This window comes from Nelusetta ayraudi, unplaced genomic scaffold (genome assembly GCF_046127955.1).
Source record: "Nelusetta ayraudi isolate G7.1 ecotype Tasmania unplaced genomic scaffold, CSIRO-AGI_Nayr_v1 ptg000013l, whole genome shotgun sequence".
Classification (NCBI taxonomy): Eukaryota; Metazoa; Chordata; class Actinopteri; order Tetraodontiformes; family Monacanthidae; genus Nelusetta; species Nelusetta ayraudi.
In genome coordinates this window covers 2,354,999-2,379,999 of record NW_027466063.1, presented here as the reverse complement: position 1 = coordinate 2,379,999, position 25,001 = coordinate 2,354,999, and the positions used below count along the sequence as shown (strand labels likewise).

The 25,001-nt window shown below is 42.7% G+C and overlaps 3 protein-coding genes across 4 annotated transcripts; 2 read left to right on the top strand and 1 right to left on the bottom strand.

The window, feature by feature from the left end:
* Nucleotides 1-2,262: 2,262 nt before the first annotated feature.
* On the bottom strand, nt 2,263-13,327 carry mfn1b (mitofusin 1b). Of its 2 annotated transcripts, none has more exons than XM_076022753.1 (18): nt 13,192-13,327; nt 11,748-11,907; nt 11,221-11,356; nt 10,555-10,717; nt 10,261-10,385; nt 10,039-10,147; nt 9,455-9,562; nt 9,152-9,305; nt 8,844-8,911; nt 7,599-7,720; nt 7,272-7,398; nt 7,050-7,154; nt 6,846-6,948; nt 5,586-5,812; nt 5,276-5,452; nt 4,518-4,714; nt 3,910-4,044; nt 2,263-3,239 (listed from the first exon to the last, which is right to left on the bottom strand). In XM_076022753.1, the coding sequence occupies exons 2-18, from the start codon at nt 11,896-11,898 to the stop codon at nt 3,170-3,172; spliced, it is 2,277 nt and encodes a 758-aa protein (XP_075878868.1). In that variant the 5' UTR covers nt 11,899-11,907; nt 13,192-13,327; the 3' UTR covers nt 2,263-3,169. The 2 variants fall into 2 exon arrangements, with proteins under 2 accessions (XP_075878868.1, XP_075878867.1); XM_076022752.1 differs by lacking the exon at nt 13,192-13,327 and adding an exon at nt 12,384-12,564.
* Nucleotides 13,316-17,055, top strand: plaat1 (phospholipase A and acyltransferase 1). The gene is made up of 6 exons (XM_076022754.1): nt 13,316-13,452; nt 14,069-14,291; nt 15,151-15,200; nt 15,426-15,564; nt 16,030-16,298; nt 16,884-17,055. The coding sequence occupies exons 3-6, from the start codon at nt 15,174-15,176 to the stop codon at nt 16,983-16,985; spliced, it is 537 nt and encodes a 178-aa protein (XP_075878869.1). The 5' UTR covers nt 13,316-13,452; nt 14,069-14,291; nt 15,151-15,173; the 3' UTR covers nt 16,986-17,055.
* Nucleotides 17,056-17,505: 450 nt separating this feature from the next.
* On the top strand, nt 17,506-24,187 carry ftsj3 (FtsJ RNA 2'-O-methyltransferase 3). The gene is made up of 21 exons (XM_076022751.1): nt 17,506-17,707; nt 17,835-17,940; nt 18,397-18,443; nt 18,598-18,677; nt 19,207-19,306; nt 19,405-19,599; nt 19,694-19,809; nt 19,960-20,064; nt 20,195-20,295; nt 20,436-20,522; nt 20,603-20,755; nt 20,974-21,109; nt 21,237-21,430; nt 21,529-21,646; nt 21,911-21,992; nt 22,081-22,234; nt 22,364-22,455; nt 22,647-22,749; nt 23,071-23,254; nt 23,367-23,461; nt 23,569-24,187. Exons 1-21 carry the CDS (start codon nt 17,641-17,643, stop codon nt 23,822-23,824), a joined length of 2,571 nt encoding a protein of 856 aa, XP_075878866.1. The 5' UTR covers nt 17,506-17,640; the 3' UTR covers nt 23,825-24,187.
* The last annotated feature ends 814 nt before the right edge of the window (nt 24,188-25,001 follow it).

Sequence of the window (25,001 nt, the reverse complement as noted above, 5' to 3'; positions counted from 1 at the left end):
GAGGGCTCGTCCTCCTGTAAGATGCGGCACTAGCCCCCATTTTGCCTTACGGTTCCTAATAGAAGCTTAAACTATCTGATCTTTTGACAGGACTGCTCATTGATATTTGTTTTTCCTTCTCTGGATAAAAGCACATGCTGATACTAGTGAACACTAAAAAAAAATTTTTTTTTTTAAATAAATGCACGCTCCCTGAATACACACAGCGCCACACTGCTCCCGAATGAGTTTTCGTAAAACGTGTTGGCTTTTTTTCAGTTCAATATATACAATTCTGCTTTGTACTTTTACTGACAAGTTTGTAGTATTCTCTAGCTAGCTCCACTCTGCTAATAATGACCCCTCCCCCACCACTTCTCCGCAGTTTCCCGCCTGTTTCAGCTGCTCCTTCCTGTCTCTGATTGGGTGATTCTCCTCCGAGAGAATGTTCAACACGTGTTTAGTCTTTAGCCTGAGAATGTGACGCTGTTCCCATCGGTGTCATTGTGGGTGGCTAGCGGATTGACATGTGTCACTTCCTCATTTGTGGGACGTTCTCCTCCGACCCTGAGCTGTGAAATGAAAACTAGTCAAATGTGACGAGAAAAAAAACAACAAATTTTCTTTATTCTTCTCAAGTGCCACTGTTGTGAATCCAGACCTATTAAAATGTCACGTCAGCTTCTGGTTTTTACTCTTGACATGATCTCAAGCAGGTGTGCGGAGCGGTCGGCAATTTTTTTTTTATTTTTTTTTTTAAATCTTTTTAAAGTTCCGTTTCTCCAGACTGGTTTTCTTTGTAGCCTTCTTGAAAATGGAACGACATGCGGTTGTGTTGTTTGATTGTTTTGTTTAGAATGTCGGGGAAGAAATGAACCCTAAAGAAGAAAAGTCAGTTTGGATAGATCCATCATTTACTTTTGTTTTCTTCCGAAATTTGTGTTTCAAAGAAATCAAGAGAAAACCAAAGCAGCTGAAGCGAAGAGCGCACCGTTGGCGTATCATTAAGTCAGCATTTGTATCGTCTGGACTCGACTGTAACACTTCCACGTGCCTGTAGTCTCACTCCATCCAACTCGTGCGGTGAACTCGCTCATAAAGAAACGGTGCTCGACTTCGTCCCGGCCTCACGGTGGCGTAATGGTCCTGGTCGCGGGCCTGTGTAGTGAACTCACTCGGTAGTATACAAACGAATTGTGTTGTAGAAACGGAACTTTTTTCTTTTTCTTTCTTCTTCTTCTTCTTCTTCTTCTTCTTCTTTTTTTTTTTTTTTTGCCCCGTCGGAGCCAACTTGCTTACAAAGTGCCAACATCCAACTTGAAGAAGCTGATGTGACGGATACCCCTGCTGCACCAGTTCAGCCTGTGTCTTCACAGCACGAATGTCTGATTTATTATCACCACGTCGACACGGAACGATTTAAAACGTAAACGTAAGAAAAAGTAGAATCACGTATCGACACCATGCCACTTAAACCGGTTGTCATGTGATCACCTCACGGCACGGCCACAAAGTCACGCACTGCCTGTAGACACCTACAGCCAACTGTCTGGAAGCTTGTCTAGTTGCCAATTTTATTTATTGTATTTTAGGTTTTAAGCCAGTAACGACCAGGGACTTGGTGCCATGACGATAATTCTCTTACAGTGCTATTGTGTGAAATTATAATCACTTGTTATGGAATAATTTTTATAGTCTTTTTCACACCAAACCTTTTTTTGTATTTGTACAGTGGCTTGGTGATATTGATATGTTGCCATGAGTTATTGTAACCAATAAAAAGCTTCTAACCAAGAGTACAAGTGTGTGAGGGCTGATTTTTTTTCTTTTTTTTTCCCCCACCACCAACTGGACTTCAAACTGGTCATGAGATACTATTTCTGTGAAGTCAATTCAGCTGAGGCTGCAGTTTGAGTTTGTTCAGGTATCTGCATTTGTTAGTTTTATGCGATTGAAGTCACATACCAAAGCATTTAATTTCTAATTACAAAATACCTAATGCATTCTATATAAATATACATGTACATAATGCAAATATCATTGTACGTGACCAAATTCAGATAAATCTCATACTTGCACTTTATAGCAAGTTTAATTATCCATTTGCACCATATGTGTGTGTGTGTGTGTATATATATATATATAGTGTACATTCATATTTAATTCACTGCAGAGCACTCTGGTTGGATGCTAACTGCATGTCGTTGCTCTGTACTTAAGACGTGCAACGACAATAAAGTTAAATCTAATTTAATGTAATATACAGAAAAGATACTCGTACACTTTGTTTTTGATATTTATTACAACAGAGCATAAACTTGAGGTATTTCAATACAAGAAAAGACAGTTCAAACAAGTATGGCCCACTGTGATTGCCACCGTCTAATGAGTATAAATAAACGAGGGATTTATTTTTTTATAAAATATATGGAGATTTCCAAATCAATCAAATTGATTCATAGAAAATAGAACATAAATGTACAGTTTGTGAAAGAGGTGCTTCCTATAGTCACTCTTTGAATCTGAATTAACTAACCATTCAGGAAAAACAAGCATTTCACTATTAAATATATTTATTTCTTCTTCTTCTTCTTTTTTTTTTTTTTATAACAGACAGGAAATCACATGCCTGTTTTAAACACATGTACAGTGTGACACAAACCTCAATAGCTCCACTAAGGTTAGTTGAAAAAGGCATATTCACAGTTAGTGTCAAGTTATTTCGTATCAAAATGAAGCAACCCAACCAGAGAGTTGACGCCATTCAAGATCTTTTCAGCCCGTTGCACTTCGACTTGGTTACTGTAGCACCTGAACAGGTGAAGATGAGACTGGGAGAGGAAAATACTGCGGCGTCTGGGTCTGCATGCACTTCACATACAAACTACTGAATGACGGAGTTTTCATTTTTTTAAATTGTCTGTTTTCTTTCTTGTTGAGCAGCTAATACGTCTTCAATTTGGCATTGGGAAAGAAAAGAAGGACCAACGCAGCAACGAAGGCGGACGTTTGACATTCTTGCCCGATCAATGACAAACAGTTCATTCCTGATATAAAAAATTTCCCTCATTTCAAATCTTCCGTCACTATGATCCACATGAAAACTGTGGTGCAGTTGGTGCGAGAGAAAAACCACACGGTCGATGGAGGAAGAAAAAGTTTTCTAGCAAAACCACAGAGGGGCTTCTTCCTATTGCTGGGCCACAAGGTACTGGTTCGTGAACTCCTCCAGTTGCTTCTCCAGCGCCGTCGCTTTATGTCTGCAGAGGACACACACACACACACACACACACACACACACACACACACACACACACACACACACACACACACACACACACACACAAATTAGGCGCATTAAGGTTGAGTTGATGTGTAAAAAAAATTTGTTCTGATCTCTGCAGAACAAAATTTTCTTCAGAATACTTCATTTCATTTTATTGATTTATTCAAACGGGCTTAGAGAAAAACATAAATAAATAAAACATGTAACCATGCTTATGCAAGAAAAAACAAAACCAAATGTCAAAAGAGAACTCCATAAGAACACAAGTAACCACTCCATGTTCGAAAAGGTGTAGGATGAAGTTCATAAAACTAATCAATGTCCTACCCCTTTTTTCCTTTTTTTTTTTTTTAAAATGGTAATCAATCAAAGCAAGCATGAAGCAAAAAACTGAAGAAAAGAACACATAAGCATAGAAACAGGCATCATTTTTGGCCTTTATAAATTCTTGTCGATGTCCATCTTATATCTATCCAAAATCATGTTTGTGTATACCAGACATATTTTTTTATAGACGCAATTTAGCACGACACTTGTCAAAATAGTCACAGCATTAATGTTGCGGCTTAGGAAAAAGTCTTCAAAACTCTCAGTCATTTGGTGTTGGATTGAAATTCACAGACGGCACAGACACGGGGACTGACCTCAGGTTCTTGGAGTGGCTCTGCACCGTCTCCAGCTGCTCTATCTTGGCCGTCAGTCGGCGGATCTCGGCCTCCAGCTCTCGCTGCGTCTGGTCGACCTGCTGGCAGAGCCGGGCGAAGGTCGTGGCCATCTCCCTGGGAGCGACGCACACAGTGGGCAAGTTAGCGTACGTGGCCGCTGCGGGTGAGGCACGCAGCAGGGTGGGGCTGGCGGGCTGGGACGGTTGCCAGTTGATCTCTGTCCCTCAAATTGGTCCCCTTTCTATTCCCTCTTTCACCCCCTGTCCTTCCCCTCAGTCCGGCCGTGGCCAGAATAACATTAATATATTAAAAAAAATTATAAAACCACTCAACAGGTAGTTCCTGAGCCGACCTGTGTGATTCACACTCTGGGGTCACGAGCTCTACCATTGAGAATAAATCTGCCAGCCATCAAAAAGACATCAATACACATTTCTGCTTGTCAACATGGCCAGACAGGACAAAAAGCGAAAAAAAAAAAAATTGCATGAGTTCACCACCTCCTAATTTGCTGTGGATTACAGAACAACAAAAAAAAATTTAAAGAAAAAAAAAAAAAAAAGACTCGCCCTGCTGCGCTGACTTACTGTTGGACCTGGTGGCTGCAGTTGGCGCTCGTGAAGCTGACGATGAGCTGCAGCTTTTCTGAGGCGTAGTCCACGAACTGGCGCTTCAGGCAGCGCTCCTTGGCCTTGGTGGTCCACGTGAGTCTCTCGTACATGTAGAGCAGGCCGTAGAGCGAGGCCGACAGGGCGATCAGCTTCCAGCCCACCGCTTTGTACACCTGAAATGAGTGTTGTACGAAATGAGACCGCAACTGCCGAGACCAGAGAGGATCGAGATCGAGACGAGACCGAGACTGTATGTACCAAAGAGAAATGGCACCAGAACAAAGTCCGGTAACCAGTATTTATTTTCAAATTCAAGTTTGTTTAAACATGAATGGAGCAGCATTTCTTTTCAGCAAGGTATCTTTGAATAATTTTCTTGTACATTTTGCTGCTTTGCCAGCTATTTTGAACTATTTTCGATAAAAACATCTTTGCCTCATGAAAAACAAAAAGAATTAACTACGAATAAGCAGAACAAAGCAGCAGTTGGATTCTTTTCTGTTATTATCTGTCATTGCAGCGCTGGCTGAGTCTCGACCCGTCTTAACCAAAAATCCCAAGTCTGAGACTGAGACCCTTAAAAAGTGGCAGAGAGACCAAAACCAATCTCGAGTACTACAACACTACCTGAAATGGAAATGGTAAATAAAGGAGGAATAATACCAACACTGTCAGGAATTGCTTTAAAAAACATTGCAGCTAAAATTCAACGTGTTCATCAACGTGTAACTCACCACCCCGCCGACGATGACGACGCTCATGGAGGTGCGCGAGGTGAGGGAGGCCACGTTGGTGACCATGGCCATCATCAGGTCTTCTTGGCTCATCAGGGCCGTCTCGTTGTTGGGAGGGGCTGAAATGGAGCTGGGTCCCGAGGAGGGTGTGGGGGCCATCAGCGCCGGCAGGGAAGGCTGCGGGGGAAAAAAAGAAGACGGCAAAGGTTTGGTTTCTGTTTTTCCCCCTCGTGCAAAAACAAAAAAAAAAAAAACAGCCTCTTCAGCTCCTCAACTGTGTCACAGTCGTAGCAGTCGCAGCTCTTCCTACCTGGAGGTTCTGGTCCACTAGTTTCAGGGCCCGCTGCGCGTTGACAGAGCCGAGGAAGCGGTGCACGAGCGCCGACCAGCCCAGCGAGAACTGGAACTCGATGTTCTCCTGGAAGTCACTGCAGAGCGTGGCGCAGTTGAGGTCGTAGCTCAGGTCGAACTTCCTGCTGGGAATCAGCATGTGGACCTGGCCCTGGACTGCAGAGGGCAGCAGTGGCAGCATGCTCTCTGGACAAGGGAAACAGAAACGGTGGCATGCGTGAGGGTGACGAGGAGGTGGAGGAAGGAGGGGTGGGGGGGTGCGAGGTCGGCCATCAGAGGGCACACTGACCCCCCACCACCACCACCGGCTCCCAGGACGGCATGCCTGCAGCTCAGACACGTGGTGAAGCACGGGATGGAGGGAAATATAGCAGGAGGCTTAACCTCTGCATCCAATAGGATCGGATCACACATACATACACACTCTTATTTTTTCTGTTTTATTTTACATTATTGTTGTTGTTCATGTCTAATTTTTATTCATTCTTTACATTTTTGATGCTTTTTACACAAAATTGTAATTATAATTAATTATTGTTGTAAGGTGGAGGCTTCAAATAAGCCCACTGTGGGTTTTTTGCCTCTCCCTGCACAGTTACATGACTATGTGTTATGTTTTTGGATACTTTCTTTTTCTAATTGTGCAAAATAAATCAAATCAAAATCAAATCAACCCAGTGAGGTAACGAGTGACCAATACAGGTTCATAAAAGATGTTCTGACTTGCAGTTTGATCACACCCAGACAAAGTGTCTGTTACCAGGGCTGACAGCAAGTTGATGACCTGGTAGAGTCGGGTTGGTTGAGATGTGGCAGCTGTTACATTTATTTTTTTACATATATTTTGCATCTCATATTTGCCTTTTTTCTATTTATTTATCTAGTTACTTATTTGTCTTATTTTTCTTTTATTGTTTTCTTCTTTTATCATCTTTTCCAACATTTTAACTATATCATTTTCTGTTGGACTTGTGAAGTGAGAGGTAGTGGTTGGGAGGGGGGAAGGGTTTGGTGCTTGTCAAAGAATAAAAAGACTTGTCTACTTTAATTGTAATGATCACTCCAACTGTGACGCAGTAATATATGTCTACATTTTTTTTCTTTTCATCTTATTTCTTGGCCCATTGGATAAACTACTGTAAAAAGAAACCCCAGTCTGCAGAAGATGAACAGGGTTATTTCGCAGATTTGTCATCACCAGCGTGAGCCGTTTCTTTACCGATCATGTAACTCTGAGACGAGTGGACCGAGGCGTGGACGGCGTCGGAGCAGCGGTACGCCAGGTTCTTGCCCATCCCCTCCTCCACATGGCCCAGCAGCTCCTGCCGGGAGTGGAGGGTCGGAGGTCACGCACGACACATTTAACCAAAGCAGAAATATGAAGCTGTTCAGTCCAAAAGTGTCGAGGCCCGGTCGGACTCACAGACTTGTAGATCTTGAGGACGTGCGGCGACGGGTGGAAGTCGGTGTGGAACTCGTCGATGAGGACGTGGAGGCGGCAAATCTCCTCCTCCATGGCCACGGACACCTGGGATAAAAAAGTTTGAAGTCAAAAACTAACTGCTGATAAGTTGGCTTGTAAAGAAAGAGTAGTAAGAATAATAATAATATCCTTCAAAAACAGCAGCATCACTTCATCAGTTACCTTGGAAGCCACATCCTCACTGATGGCCTTGATTTTCACTTTCACATCAGCTATGAGCAGGTTGAGTTGATTCTTCACAAACTCCAGTCGGTCCATCTGGTACTCTCTGTCCTCCAGTGCCGCCACTCTATAGCCCAGCCGCAACCCCCAAACAGCAAATCAGTCAAAAACACTCAATTTTAGCTCAGAAGGGGAAAAAAATTGAAAGATTGGGGTCACCTCTCTGAATGGTTTTACGTTTGAAAAATCATTCAGCGTGACCTCTGAATGATTCATAATCGAATGAATCTCCACTGAAAGGAAGACAAGAGACGTGGTGACACTCACCTCTTCTCCGCCGCCTCAATGTTGATGGAGTCCATGATGTCCTTGACTTTTTCTGTAATCTGCTTGGCCCTGATAGTGTGCTGCTCAAACTTTGTTTTCACTGCTGACTGCGAGATACACTCCTGCGAGGCCACGACACACACCGGTTACTGTGACAGCCACGGTAGGCGGGTGGGGGGGCTCGAAGCTGAGCGGGGACCAACAGAGAACGAGATAGACGCCTGCTGCTGTCTGGAACTCAGGGGGAAGGAAATAAAACGGGCAAAAGAAGGAAAGGAGTGCAGAGGGTGGCAGCAGCCGAGCAGCAGCAGCAGCAGCAGCAGCAGAGCGTGTATCTCGTGTCCCCGGAGCCCATTTGGCACAAAGTCACAGCGAGCGGTGATGTCGGTGACGCCTCGGCAAAAACATAAACACAAGTCAACTGTATTCAATCAAAATCACAAGCAAACGAAAATAAGAGACACATTGCAAAATGTTGGAATTTGCTTTGTGTTGGTGTCACATTGGCCTGAACGGATCGGTGTTGAGGACACGGCTCCAAACTTGACGTGCAACACAGATAACTTTTCAGCCTATGATGCGTTTTCATCCCTGAGAATTATGGGAATATGGAATATTCAGTTGCACAACAGGTTGTCTAAATGAACTAGGGCTGAATTGCGTTATCAGCAACACAATTCTGTCTGAATGTGAACCAACCAAAACAACTTCTCAACATATCAATAAATACACACAAAAAAAAACATAAATGGAAAAAATAAAAATGAAGAAATGTTGAAGAAAATGAACAAAATGAAGATGGTGCCCTCGCCTAAGTGAATCTAGACTTCAGCAATGAAGACGCAGGTTGAAGTGAAAGGCACAGTGGTCTGGTCAGGAGTGGCACCTGACAACCTGCTGCTTTTCAAGAGGCCGACTGCCTCTGCTCTTTCTGTGACTTGGGTTAAGTCTTGTTGGCTGAACTGCATTCATAGTGGCAACTAAAAAAATATGCATTAGACTTTCATTGTGCAAAACACTTCCTCACTGCTGATCGTCTTTGCAGGAGAAAGTGAAGCTGTCATCCTCATAGTTGTTTTAAGAAAGATAAAAAAATATTGAGTCCAGCCTTGATTCTGACTAAGACGCACCTGCTGAGGTTATTCTTAAACAACCTACGAAGTTTCTTGAGGAATATTTTTGGGGGTTTTCGATATAAAGAGAAAAGACTACACAGACATGAGTCAGATTCACATCCCCACGAACCTCAAACCTCCTCTCAAAGCACTGGAACTCCTTTAGTCGCTCGTTGAAGCCCTCGGCCAAGGCGCCGCCTGATTGGAGACAAACCGATAAGAAAAAAAACTAATCAGCCAGTCGTATGGGACCAGGAAGTCGTGCAGAACAAAGCCAGTGCAGAACAACAAAATTCAAGTTGAAAACTAAACTACGAATTTCAACACTAAAAATAGCTAATAGAATAAATATTAACAATAACAAACTAGTCATTCACACTACTCAGTGAACAACAGAGACCATGTGATCACTTCCTCTCTTGCCGCGTGCAGCCCCACCTGTCTCAGGCATGCCTTGCGCTCGCTGCATGCGGGAATTGAGAACCTCTTTGGCGGAGACGAAGAAGATGCGGTTCGGCGCCTGATCGCGATCCACAACCTTCAGCTCCTCCACCAGGAAGTTCACGCAGCGGTCCATGTGCTGCTTCCTCACCTGACACACAACAGTGAAAAGAAAGATATTTGGACATTCTTCACATGAGCTGGGACAGATTTGTCTTCAACAATAGTAAGTATTACTATAGCTTTTGTAAAAACAGGTGCAAAGGTTAAGAAGGGACAATCCAATGAGGGCAGGCTCACATCGTCCATGTACTCCGGCTCGTTGGCCGAGGCATCCCAGCGGTTGTTGAGGATGAAGATGTTAGGCTTTGACAGACGCTCGTTAACTTTGTGGAAAAAATGCTTTTCCTGTGTGTTGACAAAAGGCAGAGTTGCATCTTAAATTAATTCACTTTTCTCTTGTTTTCCGCAAAACAAACAAAATAGGTGGAAAAAAACTTTGTGTTGCCTGCTCAGTTTTTACATCTTGGTGTTGCATAACAAACACATTTTTCTGTTCTGCGATAAGCAGTGTTACTTTTACCCCTGCGCTACTTTTTTTAAAGCCCAGGGTCACTTTCGCAGCCCTGAAGGAAGAGTGCGCGCGCTGTCCCTTTAAGAGGGTCGCAGCCTGTTTTAAGAGCTGTGATTGACTGCGTCCAGCCTCACATAGCATGAATGCCGGGGGCCAAGAAAAACAAGAGTGGCATGACACGAGCAGGGGGGCTGCCACAATCTGCACACTGTAATCGGCTCAGCAGAGTCGCATTGGCTAAATACTATGTTGAGCAAACCACCAACACAAAACCCAACCTCCACTGGAGGATGCGCTTTCTGATACCCACCGTGTTCATCAGGGTGGATTCAGAGTTGGCCACCAACACAAAGACATCAGCGTCCAGGCAGAACTTGTCGATCCAGCTGTCCAGCTGGGATGTGACGTCAGTCCCCGGGCTGAGGAGACGGGAGAACAATAACAACAACACTGAAAAACGTAAACAATCAATCAGAAGACCCTTTTTTTGCACAGTTAAGGTAAACTTTGGAAACAACAGAGAATGTGTTACCTGTCAACGAGCACCAGGTCATCTCTGAGCAGAGCACACTTGGTTTTGGGCCAGAACACTCGGACAAGGCAGCCGGCATCCAGGCTCTCATCCATGTGCAGAGCATGAGCCAGTTGGTTCACAGTCTGCAGGCAGACGCAGCAGCACTCATAAAAAACAGGTAAGCCAATACCCACAAAATCACATATGATGCACACATCACATAACCTATTGCGTTTTCTAATTAAAACGATTGGAGGCAACAGATTGTCGGATCAGTGAACAAGACCTGACTGTGTACGTGGAGAGACTTACCTTGATGCTCTTCTCCTCGTCAGAGCCCTCCGTCTTCAGATAGGCCTTGTCTTCGTCAGTCCCCTCCACACTCAGGAAGCAGTTTGTTGTGTGGCCGATGCCGCTGGGCAACACGCGGTCCCTCAGCATGGCGTTCACCACCGTGCTTTTACCGTTACTGGTCCTGGAGAGCATTTGTGATTTAAAAAAAAAAAAAAAAAAAAGCTCTGAATTGTCACCAGGCACAATGCTTACATTTGAAATTTCTTTAATGAGTATAAAAGTTTTGAAACACATTCATCATTTGCTGTATATTTTACCGCAATACAACCATGTGAGAAGTTTCCGGCACGCAGCAAGTAATAATTGTACAGTTAACAGACGCCACCCAAATGTTGTAGAACACAGAGCGTATGCGTGTATTAACTCATCTCCTATTGAGTTTTGCTTTTCTTTTATAAGTAGTCTTGAACTCAATTTCACAACGTGTTTTTACAGCTCAACGTGAATGACGCAAGAGAACAAAGTCAATCCTGCTGCTTATGAAAGCAAAAGTAAGACTGTAGGTCGGACAAGTCGTACACTTGACTCAACGAGTTTGGCCATCACGTGCTTTCACCTATAATTAAATTGCGGGGCATGCTACTGAATGACGTTTGATCTGGTTTGGAATTTGGAAGCCCTTACCTGCCGAAGAAAGCCACCTTCATGTGTCTGCGGGCCAACACCTCTTTGATGACAGACAGTTTGTCAGCATAAGTCTGAATCTCTGTCCTCTGGTCCTGACTGGCAATGTTCTCCAGAGCTTCATTCCTGCAGGTTTCTAGGAGAACAAACACCAGCATGAGGACAAAGTTGATGTTGGTGTTAACAGAAACACCCTCTGTTATACTATCAATAATCGAGTGCACTATCCAACCAGGCAATAACTTAAGTGCGATGCAAGAACAATGCAGAGCGAATTGTACACAAATATATTACATTATGTACAATACAACGTAATGCATACATCGCTTTTTTTTTTTAATATTGTATACATACTTGCACTTTAAAAAATGTACTTGCAATTAGCCTAGCTATGTCTTTCTTCTGCCATAAATGACAACTTCTCCAGCTTAGGACGAATAAAGGACAATCTTATCCAGTTCTTATTACTATTATTATTTCGCATCAGAGGAACAGCACGTTGTGCAAACAGTTAAGAAACGGCTCACCTGCGACAAACTGGGAGGTCTCTTGCACATAATTGAGCAACTGTTCAAACACGTCGCCGATCTTCTTTTTGGCCACCACGAAGTGTTTCAAAGGGGAGAAATCTCCCCGAGCGGAGTCTGACCGCATCAGCGGTGGAGGCGCAGTCGTCATGTTGTTAGTCTGGCCACACAGGGGTCAAAAGGGGCAAACACATTGGAATCAGTGTGCGTGCACGCACCGAAGCTGTAACGACTGCTTCCAGGGCGACATCCTGATGTTTTTATGGTCTTTAAAAGGGGCACATTTGTTATAACTAGCAGACTTCCAGAGTAAACACGCAAGGCGGGTTATCTAACTGATATGACGTACAGGTTAGCATGTGTAATCTGAACACACGAGAGGAAACATGAGAGTAGCAGGTCAGCCTACTTAAGGTGAATGTGGAAAAATGGCGTGTACTGATGTAGCGGCGAATTCAACTGGTTGTAAACAGGATGTATTGGTGGTTTTTAAGAAAGCGTAGCTGTGTCCGAACGCGGCTTTACACCAGGGGACACATGTCAAACGAGCTAGTACCGCTAGCTTCCCCGACAAGCGCCGTAAACTACCAGCAACTACGACTAGCACTGGCGCCGCTAGTAGCATCGTTCACTCACCGAAGGAAAGGAACTACCCGGGTCTTGTGGTCATAACACAGGTGACATATATTCTCGGTGACAATACGACTAATCCCTTTGCTCACTCGGAGATTACTTTCTGTCAATCTGGCTATCCTCCTGTGTTTGTATCTGGCTAGCAGTGACACAAGTCAGAAGTTAGCTGAGGTGGAAGCCCTACTTCCGGCATTCCAAGGGATTCCAGTGTAAGAGCATTCACATGTCAAAGTGATGTAATTCAATGATACTCCAAGATACTCAGTGAATGTGGATTAAACTGTCATTTTTTAAGGCACATTTTAGGGCAAAGTTCTCATGTTAGGAAGAAAAATGTAATGACTGACTCTATTTTGCCAATAACTCCCAGAAACAAGAAAATGTCACCATGTATTTATTCTTCACTTGTGAAAAACTACGGAAATTGGTCAAAATAATATTTAGAACAGTGTAAAACAAGTGTTTGTTCGCTATTAATTAATAGATAATATATTCCATGACAAAGGCTTGTTCTCTGCTATTCTCGTGTGAATATTTTTATGACATTTCGGGACGTGACAATCAACGGGACTTTATTTAGAAAAGTAAAATCTGCCTTGTTATCCTGCACTTGTGAGCTTGACACATGGTCACGAGTGGGCGGAGACAAATGACGGAAAGGTGAGCGAACAGCAGCCAATCAGCAGACACGGAATCTATCGACCCTTTTACACACACACACACACACACACACACACACACACACACACACACTTCTGTACTTGGACACAGTCATTTCTGAAAGTCTTTGGCATTTTTTTTCAGCTCTTACCTGCAACAGAGAGCACAAGTGTGGCAAACACACACACACACATCTTCATCCACTGGCTTGCAAACGTTCTTCTGTCTCGCTCCTTCACCCCTGTGCTGCTGATGGCCATCACTCTGCTAACTTTGAAGGCCAAGTGGAAAAGAAATGTAACTGATCTCTAATATTTGTGAGTCACAGCTTTTCCCTGTAGTCGAGGAGGTCATCTCAGCTTTCTGAAACCTGGCAGCCTGGAGGCGACGAGCTGCCAAAGTGATGTGTGAGGTAGGACTTTTTTCTTTTTATTTCTTTTTTTTTTTCTAATATGGGAAGATGAGGGGAAGTTGCAGTTCAGTGTGAATGCAAAAGCCAAAAGAGGATATATATGTATATATATATATGCAATGTGTGTGTGTGATATATATATATATATATGTATATGTATATATATATATATATGTATATATATGTATATATATATATATATATATATATACATATATATATATATATATATATATATATACATATATATATATATATATATATATATATACATATATATATATATATATATACATATATATATATATATATATATATATATATATATATATATATATATATATATATATATATATATATGTTCTGACGTTTTTTAGATTTAGACCGGAGTTACATTTCTGTCTGAATGAAAACAGTTTTGTATTGTGTGTTGCTGCTGTGACCATTACAACCCCACCCCACCGTCCATAATGCATGGGACCAGTCTGTGAATGGGACAGTGAACGCCTCTCTCTCTCTCCTCTCTCTCTCTCTCTCTCTCTCTCTCTCTCTCCCTCTCTCTCCCTCTCTCTCTCTCTCTCCCTCTCCCTCTGCAATGTGTGTGTGACCCCAGCAGCAGTGGCAAGCTGTCATCAGTGAGAGCGACAGACACCGAGATACCTCCATCAGGACCTCCACCATCTGACTGAGCTTTGGCACAAAGACCTTTTCTCTGTTCAGAAACCTGAAGTAATACTCCCTCTGCTTCTTCACAACTTGCTGGATTTCATTTTATGGTTGTACGACGACTTATAATGGAGAATTAGAATGGTGAGGAAGAAAAAGCTGCTTGTTTTTGAGTAAGTATATACATATTTCTACACCATGTACTTTTGTTTTATGTTTAAACAAGTAAATTCTGGCCATTGATTCAATGATATTGCTATGATCGTATTTTTTTTTCCAGCTCTATTTAATGTAACAGCTCTTCAAAATATCTTTAGATGTAGATTTTGCTTGTAATGAGTGTTACCGTATAATGTGTCAAATGTGGAGAGGTTACATTCTGTCCACATAGAGTTGCATGAGACTGAGTTTGGTGATAAGGAAATAATATGTGCCTATCTTCATTCAGCTTGGCCTCTAAAACATAAATTAATAATGACGCTGTTATACTCGTTGGCCCCCTGGTGAGAAATAGCTATCAAATACAACCCAATATGTGCAACACTGACCAGAGGTTAACTTCCATGCTTGTGAAAACAAACAGCAGAGCTCACAAATTATTTTCTGTGTCTCTAGTTATACACTTATTGAAAAGAACGCCAAAACCAGGCCTAGCTGCTGGTGAAAGTGAAGGCAGTGAAACATTTTAAGGTTGGGGATTTTTGTGAGGTGAAATAACTTTGGGCCCAGACTATTATTTTTTCTGTCAGCTTCCCTTTTGTCCTGTGACCATTGTAGCAACACAGGTGACACAAGAGCTTGTGTGTGTATTGTCTGCGTGTAAGCTGGTGTGTATTGTCTGCGTGCGTATGTATAGCTGCCCTTTACATCGCACCATCCTATCTAGCATTCTCTTTTTCCTTGGAACTTTGTTTTGGTGTTTTAAAAGTAGTGTTTTTTTTTAAGTGGTCTCTACCTTCTCAGAATGAAATGAAGTTGCCTGTCAGTACAACCGATAACAGCATTTTTTTTGTTTTACTTTTTTCTATCCAGAAGTTGTATCAGCATGATGTGGGATGGATAAACAACAACAGAACTCTGCTGTAAGTTGACTGAGAGGCTTCTTGTGCAAACTGACATGGTGTGTTTTGTTTGGGTTAGGTGGTCTGAATGTCTATGTCAAGCCTAAAAAGAGGGAACCAACATATTAGCCACTTGTTAATTTCAACCAAATTTGCTGTACATCTGAATTTGCCTTTTCTGAAAGCTTTTGTTTGAATAGTTCCACATTCACCTTATTTGGCATATATGTTTGGTGTGTACTGCAGATGGCCTCTAATGACCCTGACCCTCCTGACCTCTCCACTGACCCCCAGCCTGGTGACCTCATTGAGATCTTCAGACCGGCCTATCAACACTGGGCTTTGTACCTGGGTGACGGTTACATCATCAACCTGACCCCCGTCGGTCAGTGTCAAGTCAATCTGTGAAAGGCTTAAAAGTTGACAGGTTGCTTTGAGTGGGCAATGCATGAAAAGAATCTGAAATTAATTCACAAACAAAAAGAACAGAATATAAAAAAATAGACATACACCTCAAAACTATGTCAAGCTGTTAGTTTGATTATCATACATATTATCTTGCCTGACCCGTGACCCTGAGCTCGGGAAGAAGCAGGTATTGAAAATGGATGGATTATCTTGCCTGATTATTGCTTTGAACACTGTTTCGGTGGAATGATGTTAAAAATGACCATTTACTTCAGATTTTTACCATAAATATAGCTCTTTGTAACTCTTATCTGAATCAAAATGACTCTACAAAGGATCATTCCATAGTGTCATACTTTCTGTCTGGTCATTTTTTTCCCACCAATATTTGGCCTCCTTTGGGCTGTGTCAACGAAATCAAAATTCTCCTCTTTGTGTTCAGATGAGAGTCCTGCGGCCGCTGTGTCCAGTGTGAAGTCCGTCTTCAGCCGGAAGGCCGTGGTGCGCATGCAGCTGCTGAAAGAGGTTGTGGGAAGTGACTCGTACCGTGTCAACAACAAGTACGACGACAACCACACACCTCTGCCCGTCTGTGAAATCATCCAGCGAGCGCAAGTTCTTATTGGCCAGGAGGTGTCCTACGATCTGCTTGGAAACAACTGCGAGCACTTTGTCACCCTGCTGCGATACGGGGAGGGCGTGTCCGAGCAGGTGTCTCACGAGGCTCATATCCTTTTTTTTTTTTCTTTTTTTGTAATGTGTTGTCAGAGTCATATAGTTACTTGTAAATACTTAAGAACCCACAAAACCTTGCATACCCACAACCTGTTTCAAATCAATAACAGTGCCCAGCTTGAGACTGTGGGTCTGGCAGGGTGTGTCCCACCGTCAGGGTGAACCAAAATAGATAATTGATTAATGTCATGGTTGTGTCAAGAAGGTCATCTGATATTGAAAAAAATTCCAAACTATTTCTAACTAACATGCAAATCAATTTGCTTTCAGTTTTGCAGTCAATTTCGGTTAAGTCGAAGCCTTAACACTATTTTTGTTTCAACAAAATGCCATGGCCAAACACAGTTGACAGCGATTCACCTGTCAACATTTGGCTTTCCAAGAAATAGCAATTCTATTTTATTCTTATTATTCAGTAGATTTTTGTGTTTATTTGTGACCTCCCCCAACACTAAGATACACATTTCATAGCTGTGTGTGAGTGAGCAAAGTAATAATAGCCTTGAAAGTTCCACTGTGATCCTTTGCTCTCTTCCTCATCAATTGTTTTTTTCTCCACAGGCTACACGGGCCATTGGGGCCATCAGTTTGGTGACAGCAGCAGCGAGTGCCTTTTCTGTCCTGGGACTGATCAACACACGATCACGAAACAGGCCCTTCTGAAAGCTGTGATCCTCACTGAATTGCACTGTCTCCCAACATGCAGCTCCAACTGAAACAAATAAAATAAAAATAAAAATACAAAAGAGTGTGTACCTCTCTTTGATTTTTGTTGTTGTTGTTGTTGTAATTTATGGTTCTTCAGTTGTGTCTGTGAAGCAAATGTAATATTCCTTGTTAATTTCATTGGCAATTCATTTTAAGTTTTCATTCATCTATTCAACCCACAGGGTGAATAGAAAAATTTGAGCGTCCATTGACTGGCGAAAATCCGGAAAAAACTACAAAAATAAATGTAGCACATAAAAAAATACGTCGTCGGAAACATGCAAATTAAAGCTGCCGATAGAATTTCCTGTTGCATTACATGAATGGAACAATAGTTAGAATAATACAAGGAAAAAGATTTCTTCTTCATCCTTCAAATTGTCCACAATATTACGGCATTCTGCGTAATAGACGTTAGATGGCGGTGTGGTCATTCATCAGCTACCAGCACCGTTTGCCGAAGAAGACTCTCTGACGTAGAATGTCTGCGCAGAGTCCGCCACACGTGTTGTTTCCATGGACGTCCGAGTGTTTTGAGTGTTGAATCCAGAGACGCGTTTAAGTTCTATTTTATTTATCTCAAGAGAATTGGTCACCGTCAACCACAAACATGGGAAAGAAGCTCAAAGTTGGAAAAACCCGAAAAGACAAATTCTATCATCTCGCCAAAGAAACAGGTAAGCACGCCACGGCGGCTGCTTAGAACATGTTGAAGAGGACGGCGGCTGAGTTTCGTCGCCAACTGGCTAACGTCTTAATATCCTGCGGATCGCTGTTTGACGATTGTGTGTGTGTCTCCCTCAGGTTACCGTTCTCGTTCCTCCTTCAAACTTATTCAACTGAACCGTAAGTTCCAGTTTCTTCAGAAAGCCCGGGCCCTGGTCGACCTGTGTGCTGCTCCAGGCGGATGGTAAGCAGCATGTCAACACTCGCTCACATGCTAATTATGTGTCAGTACTGAATAAAGAGCCCACGTTGAGCTCGGCACGATTGACTTTTTGGGTCAGTCTTTATCACCCATTCACGATTAAACAATTTTGTTATAATCTGATGTAGTTTGATGTTTCTTTACTTTTTAGTTCCTTCCAATCTGTTTTTCTTTTTTTTTTTCTCTACTCAAGGCTGACTTCCATTGCAATTACAACACACCGAAACCTTAATTTAAACGTTTTATCAAAACACATGTCCCGTCATACATGTTTTTATATTGTTTTTTTTATTATTGGCTGTTGGTGAACTAATGGTACCTGGGGAGCAATAACTCTTCTTGAACATGAACCTAATAGCGTTAAACTGTTTCGCATATAGATGTCAAAGCACCTTAAGTAGCCATATAAAGTCTTCCTAACGCAACTGTCCTTTGCAGGCTGCAAGTTGCATCCAAGTTTATGCCTGTGTCAAGTCTCATCATCGGTGAGTGTCATTTTGTCATTTTAAATTCCCAGTTCAAGAATTTGTCATTCAGTGAATGACTGCAAACAGTGTTGAAACTCTGTTCTTTACCAGACGGTCCTTATTCACTGTAACTTTGTCTTGTCTGGAAGATGGTAATAATTTTTTCCTCCAGGTGTCGACTTGGTGCCCATCAGACCGATCCCCAATGTTGTGGCCCTGCAGGAAGACATCACCACAGACAAATGTAGACAGGTGAGGCTGAAACTCCTCAAGCACCACACACTGGTGTATGTTTAAGTGGTGAACTGTTTTCATGTTTTCTTGTGGCCTGTGACGAAAGAGAGAGTAGATCTGCCATTGGTGATAAATTATGTTGATAGCGTTCTATTTTTCATTTGATGGAGTACAATAATTCAAGAAGACCATCAAATTATAAACACAATATTTGACATTTTTGTTAATATTGAAAAAGAACTATGCAGTTTCCCTCAGTACATTTTTACCCTAGACTGCTTGTTATTTGAAATAAAAAAAGTCAAGACAAAAATATATCATTAAAATATGAACATTAAAAATTGTTTGTATGAATAAAACAAATTCAGACAAGTCATTGATCCAGCAACAACACACTGCATGTTTTTGAGCACAAATTTGACTGAGGGGTTTATTCTGACGTATGATAGAAACCCTATGAAATAATGATCTGGTTACTTGAGTCATCGCAAGAGTAATTTTCAGCACAGTTCCTTATGGATGTTCATTTGTTGTTGTTGTTGTTCAGGCTTTAAGGAAAGAGCTACAAACCTGGAAGGTAGATGTTGTGTTAAACGACGGAGCTCCAAATGTAGGTGCCAACTGGCAACATGATGCCTTCTCACAAGGTTTGTGTCACAGAAAGTTAAACTTTCTTTTAATTCTGCCAGCTGCACTGAGATTTCTGTTGTAATCTGACTGGGAATACATTTTTTTCCCCTTCCAGCACATTTGACCCTCATGGCTCTCAAGCTGGCCTGTGACTTTTTGACCAAAGGTGGCACCTTTGTCACCAAGGTCTTCCGCTCCAAAGACTACCAGCCACTGCTCTGGATCTTCCAGCAGCTCTTCAAGAAGGTGCAGGCTACTAAGCCGCAAGCGTCCAGGAATGAGTCTGCAGAGATCTTTGTTGTCTGTCAGGGTGAGTGGGGGCCACTGGTTGCTGTTAGCGATGTGAGATGGTCATCAAATTTCATAAATCTCAAAACATTTTGTTGTTTTTTTGTCCTTGCTAGGTTTTCTTGCCCCAGACAAAATTGACAGCAAGTTTTTTGACCCGAAACATGCATTCAAGGAGGTGGAGGTGCAGGTCACAAGCGTGAGCGACCTGATCCCTGCCAAGAAACCAAAGGCATGTCTATTATATGATGGCACAGCAAACTGTGGCTGGCTTACACATCGTGGCCTCTGACCAGTCACTGATTTAACTCTCAAATACTATGGAGTCACAATCTGTGACTCTGAATAGCAGCTCATGACTGACTAAATGATTCTGTTGCAGGCAGAGGGATACGCAGACGGTGATCTGACGCTTTTCCACAGCTTCACGGTGACGTCCTTCCTGAAAGCAGACAACCCGGTAGACTTCCTGGGCAAAGCGAGTGAGGTGAGATCTGCCTGTTAAAGACAGATACTAGATTGATATGCCACTTATTTGTTGTCTTGCTGTCGTACGCACTGGTCAATCATGACACTACAGAGAGAGTGCTCACAATTGTTCTGTCTTCTTCATCCAGATCAGCTTTGATGACAAGTACTTGGAGTCTCACCGGGCCACCAGTGCTGAGATCAAGGAGTGCTGTCGCGACATTAAAGTCTTGGGCCGCAAAGAGCTGCGGTAAGTTTTTAATGATGCCAGTGTTGATGGGGATGCTCCAATAACTTGAACTTGAACTTGAACTTGAAACCACAGCAGTAAAACAGGCAATGGACCAGTTTAACCCACGTCGTATCTCTTCTCTCTCTCTCGTTAAACAGCCTTCTGCTGAGCTGGAGGTCCAAACTGAGAAGATACGTTGTCAAAAAGATGAGGGCTGAGGCAAAACCGTTGGGCGACAACATGAAGTAAGCCCTTTGGATCACTCGGGTGCTTTTTTGCACTTGTTTTTGGCAGCCACAATTTAAAAGCCCCCTTTAATTTTCAGTTTGAGTTCTGATGATGAAGTGGATGAAGACGACACAAATGAGAAAAAGGAGTCGCAGAAGGGAGAGGAGGAGGAGGAGGAGGAAGATGAGGAGGCGGAAATGGAGAGGAAACTGGCAGAGCTGAAGGCTGAGGAGGTGGCTGACCTCAAACGGTTTGTCACACAGTAGTTTCTTCACATGTCTCCGTTAAAGATTGTGCACCTTGCTTTGTTAGTCGAGGTGGGATTGTGAAGTATTGACGGTTGTTATGACATGGTTATGTTTTTTTTGTTGTTTTTTTTAATTGGCGGATGAAATTAAAGTGGTGCACAGTACCAGCGCTCATCTGGTGGGCTGTAAGTAAACCTGTCAACCTGTCCTGCACCATCAGAAAGAAGAGGAAGCTGTTGAAGGATCGACGGAAGCAGAGGGAGAGGGTGGAGCTAAAGATGGACCTGCCGGGCGTCTCCATCGCGGATTCGGGTGACTCATCCATGTTTTCCCTCAGCACCATCAAGAAGCAAAAGGTGAAATTAAAAGACACGCACATCAGCCTTCCCTTTTCCTGGCTCGTTTACATCAACTTGCAGTTCCATTAATAAAGTTGAAAATACTAAAAACATGATTTCCTTTGTACACGTGTTTCTGCATCAGTCGCTGGCTGACATTTCCAAGGGGGACATGAAGGCAGCAGACGAACTTGTGCATGAAGATGATGACCTCCACCTGTCCGAGGAAGACGACGACGAGGCCGACAAAATGTCGCTGGCTTCTGATTTAGATGACGAGGACATGGAAGAGGTGACGAAGAAGCAGGAGGAGCTGGAGAAAAAAAACAAGAAGAAAAAGTAAAGGACTCGAGGATAGACGCTCCCATTTATTTGAAGAAAGAGATCTTCGAAACATCGATGAGCGTTGGTTTGCTAATTGGTGTTTGGTGTCCCAGGGTAAAATTTACTGTGGAGGACGAGGAGGAGAACGAGGGGCAGGGGAGTGGCCTGCTGGTGGAACTAGAAGGAAAAGAGGAGAAGAAGAAACGCGAGACTGACCTTTGGTTCAATAAGGTATGTTTCATTGTCTGGTCAACAGGAATACAAGTTAGTTTCATGCAGTGGTCTTCTGCCACTAGTTTGCAGGGTCACCCCTAACCTCATAGCTCAACGGCCCCCTGCAGTTCCCATGTTAAATCTGGAAATTAACAGTGAAAGAACAAAATTCTGCAACTGTCCAAAAAAAAATAAAAAATAGGTTGTGATTTCTGCTGCATCACGTGCAAAATTTCCAGTGTGACCTCTGACAATGTATCCCGCCCACTGTCTGCTCTCTAGGGCATATTCTCTGAGATTGACCTGGAGGGAGATGCTGTGAGCGAGCTCCGACAAAGCGAGTGGCTTCAAAACAAACAAACAGGTAGCACTTCTTTTCATGGAAACAGTCTGTGATTTAAATCCGTTAACTCTTAAACCTTTGATATTCAAAAAGCCCAAATCTCTTCCAGAAAAGGGCCAAAAGAGAAAAGCACAGCAGCAGGATGCTGAAGAGGTGGAGGCAGGGGTGAAGGGCTCGTCAGCAGAGGCCGAAAAGGTTGAAGGCCCACAGGGACTTGCAGAACAAACTGACAGTGACTCGGATGACAGCAGCGACGATGAGAAGTAAGAAAAAAGTACATTTCTTTGGCCGTGTGGATATGCAGAGAACAGTGTTCCCTCAAATATTTTTCAGCTGTCCTGGCTGACAGATAGGCGGTTTGTCAATAAAGAACACTCTGCTGATTTGTTCAGGGAGATCACAAGAATGAAGCAGGCCCGTGGTGCTGGTGGGCTGCCTGGGGCTGATGATGACAACTTCTCTGTGGTTCCTGTGGAGAGCACCAGTGAGTCCATAGAACATTTAGAATTCCTCAAGACTTCAATCCCTCAAATCACTCGTATTCAACCCTTTCTAATGGGTTGACAATGCATCGAGGCTGACGTATAAACTCAAACTGTTGGTGGAATTGCAGCAGGTTGAAGTGCATCGGTGTCGTGTCTGTTTTGAGTGTTTCTGCTTTTTCCTGCTCCCCAGGTAAAAAGGCCCGGATCCTGGATGCTGAGGGTCTGGCTTTGGGCTGTGAGATTGCCACTTCCAAGAAAAAAGCTCGGGACCTGGTGGACGGCTCCTTCCACAGGTCAGGCCCCCTTGTCCACTAATATGACCACTTATACGTGTCTGCACAGGAAACTTTTTCTTTTGCCTTGTCACTTTTGTTGTGTGCATTTGGCGTTATCTCCTCGGGCATAAGTAGATGAGTGGAAGATAAATCTAAGTAGAGCTAGTTTTGATTTTTTTTTCTCCCACATATCTACTTTTCCACTGCAGTGGATGACAGTTATTTATTAGTTGGGGTTTCTTGCCATTTATTAAGTTTATACTACCAGTGTTATAAAGTGAATAATAATAATTATAAGAAATTGGGTGTTAATATATAAATCCTTCATGTTTGCTGCAGATTTGCTAGTTCTGATGAGCCTTGGGATGTACCCGAGTGGTTCCTGCAAGACGAACAAAAACACAGGCTGAAGCCCATGCCGGTCACCAGGGAGATGGTGGAGGAGTACAAACAGAAATGGAAGGAGATTAATTCCCGGCCAATCAAACGAGTTGCTGAGGCAAAGGCCAGGAAGAAGAGGAGGGTAAGAATGGAGGAACAAACTAATCTCCTGTAAACTTTTTTTTCAAAAATATTGATTTCTAGCCACTGTTAAACATGTGGATCTCATCTTTTTCACTTTTCTATTTTTCCAGATGCTGAAGAAGATGGACCAGGCAAAGAAGAAAGCCGAGGCTGTTGTCAACACAGTGGACATCTCTGAGAAAGAGAAAATGTCTCAGTTGAAGAGGTATGACGTACCAGCAGTGCAGTTGCAAACTTGAAAATGGCTTTCTACTCTTTGTTGCAATGTAATGCTAATCATTCCCCCTTGTCATTTTCTCTGCACGTACTTAGTATCTATAAGAAGGCTGGCATTGGGAAGGAGAAGAGGGAGGTGACCTATGTTGTGACCAAAAAGGGTGCCTCAGGTAAGAAGGTAAGACGCCCCGCCGGCGTCAAGGGACACTTCAAGGTGGTGGACAGTCGCATGAAGAAGGACATGAGGGGAATGCAAAGGAAAGACCAACGTGCCAAGGGGGGTAAAGGAAAAAGACAGCCAAAGGGGGGCAGAGGAGGGCCCAAAGCCGGAAAAATGCGAAAAGGACGATAAATTTGTGACAGTCCTGGACTTCCCCATCCACCCAACTGTAAGATCCTGTAAAGTCATTTTTTCAAGCTCCTGCCACGTTCAAGTCTCCTTAATAACTTCCTGGAGAGCTAAATGAACTCTTGGTGTAACACTGTTACACTCTTGCCTTGAAGTTAAAGACACTTGCTTGATAAATTCTGAGGATATTTCAGTACTGGAGTTCTGTGCACATTGTACTAAACATCATGGCAGTTTTTCAGTGACGTAAACAAAACTTTTTGTGGCAGTAAAGCCTGTGCACCATCCTAATGTTCTTTTCAGACATGCTGGTATACATTTTGTGAATGTCTATACACATGCTTACAATAAACGTTTTCTGTAAAAGAGTTTGAGTTTTATGCTTTAAACACAATGAAAAAAAGTTTTTTTTTAATGTATGGCAACAGTTCATGAAATGGGACTCGATGCTGTTAGGGTCTGATCCTTCTCAAGGATTTATTACTATAAAATTGTTTCTCTATATATTGTAGTGTAAATGGGACCTGTAGTTAATTTTCCTCTAAATATATTCTCCCTCCTTATCAGGGTTTTTAGATGGACCTCCATGTGCTCACATAATATTGGGTCCTGCTACGTCAAAAACACAAGCTTTTCATCGTTGACAACAGCTGTGTTTTGGGTGTTCTTGCCACTGTCATAATCAATCGAGGATTATGTTATACATTTATATTTAATGCTCTTTATTCACCGAATAGGGACATTTTTTGTTTGTCCTCGCGTATAATGCGTCCGTAGCGCCTCCCAGCGGGCATCAGCTCAAACAGCTGAGAATAACTTGGATGTGAACCGTCCTGAGAGTTCTCTGTGCTCTGCTGAGAAACCGTACGATGTTGTAGATGATAGATGAATTCCAATTTGGATGACATTGGGGTCCGTCTATAGTCTCTACTCTCCTTCGCTCTTTCACCAAAACGACTTCGGCGACAATGACAGAAAACGTAACATTAAATGTCCATCATTTAACAAAACACCACAGATAAAATAATTTATCCTCACAACTGCGACAAATGCGAAGAATCTGTTCTTTTAAACTGGAGGCTACTTGGGCCGCGCATGGAACTGTTTTATCGTTGTGTACGTGGAGTGTAAAACTAAACTATGATATAATTGACGAAATGATGTCATATATCGTCCCTTT

Excerpts from the sequence above, each read along its gene's own strand:
- mfn1b (XM_076022753.1), bottom strand. The coding sequence starts at position 11,898 with ATGACGACTGCGCCTCCACCGCTGATGCGGTCAGACTCCGCTCGGGGA. Across the intron at positions 10,386-10,554 it reads ACGAGGAGAAGAGCATCAAG|ACTGTGAACCAACTGGCTCA; the intron begins GTAAGTCTCTCC and ends GTCTGCCTGCAG. Across the intron at positions 3,240-3,909 it reads AGCCACTCCAAGAACCTGAG|ACATAAAGCGACGGCGCTGG; the intron begins GTCAGTCCCCGT and ends TGTCCTCTGCAG.
- plaat1 (XM_076022754.1), top strand. The coding sequence starts at position 15,174 with ATGGATAAACAACAACAGAACTCTGCT. Across the intron at positions 15,201-15,425 it reads AACAACAACAGAACTCTGCT|ATGGCCTCTAATGACCCTGA; the intron begins GTAAGTTGACTG and ends TGTGTACTGCAG. Across the intron at positions 15,565-16,029 it reads CATCAACCTGACCCCCGTCG|ATGAGAGTCCTGCGGCCGCT; the intron begins GTCAGTGTCAAG and ends CTTTGTGTTCAG.
- ftsj3 (XM_076022751.1), top strand. The coding sequence starts at position 17,641 with ATGGGAAAGAAGCTCAAAGTTGGAAAAACCCGAAAAGACAAATTCTAT. Across the intron at positions 18,678-19,206 it reads CCACAGACAAATGTAGACAG|GCTTTAAGGAAAGAGCTACA; the intron begins GTGAGGCTGAAA and ends GTTGTTGTTCAG. Across the intron at positions 19,600-19,693 it reads GATCTTTGTTGTCTGTCAGG|GTTTTCTTGCCCCAGACAAA; the intron begins GTGAGTGGGGGC and ends TGTCCTTGCTAG.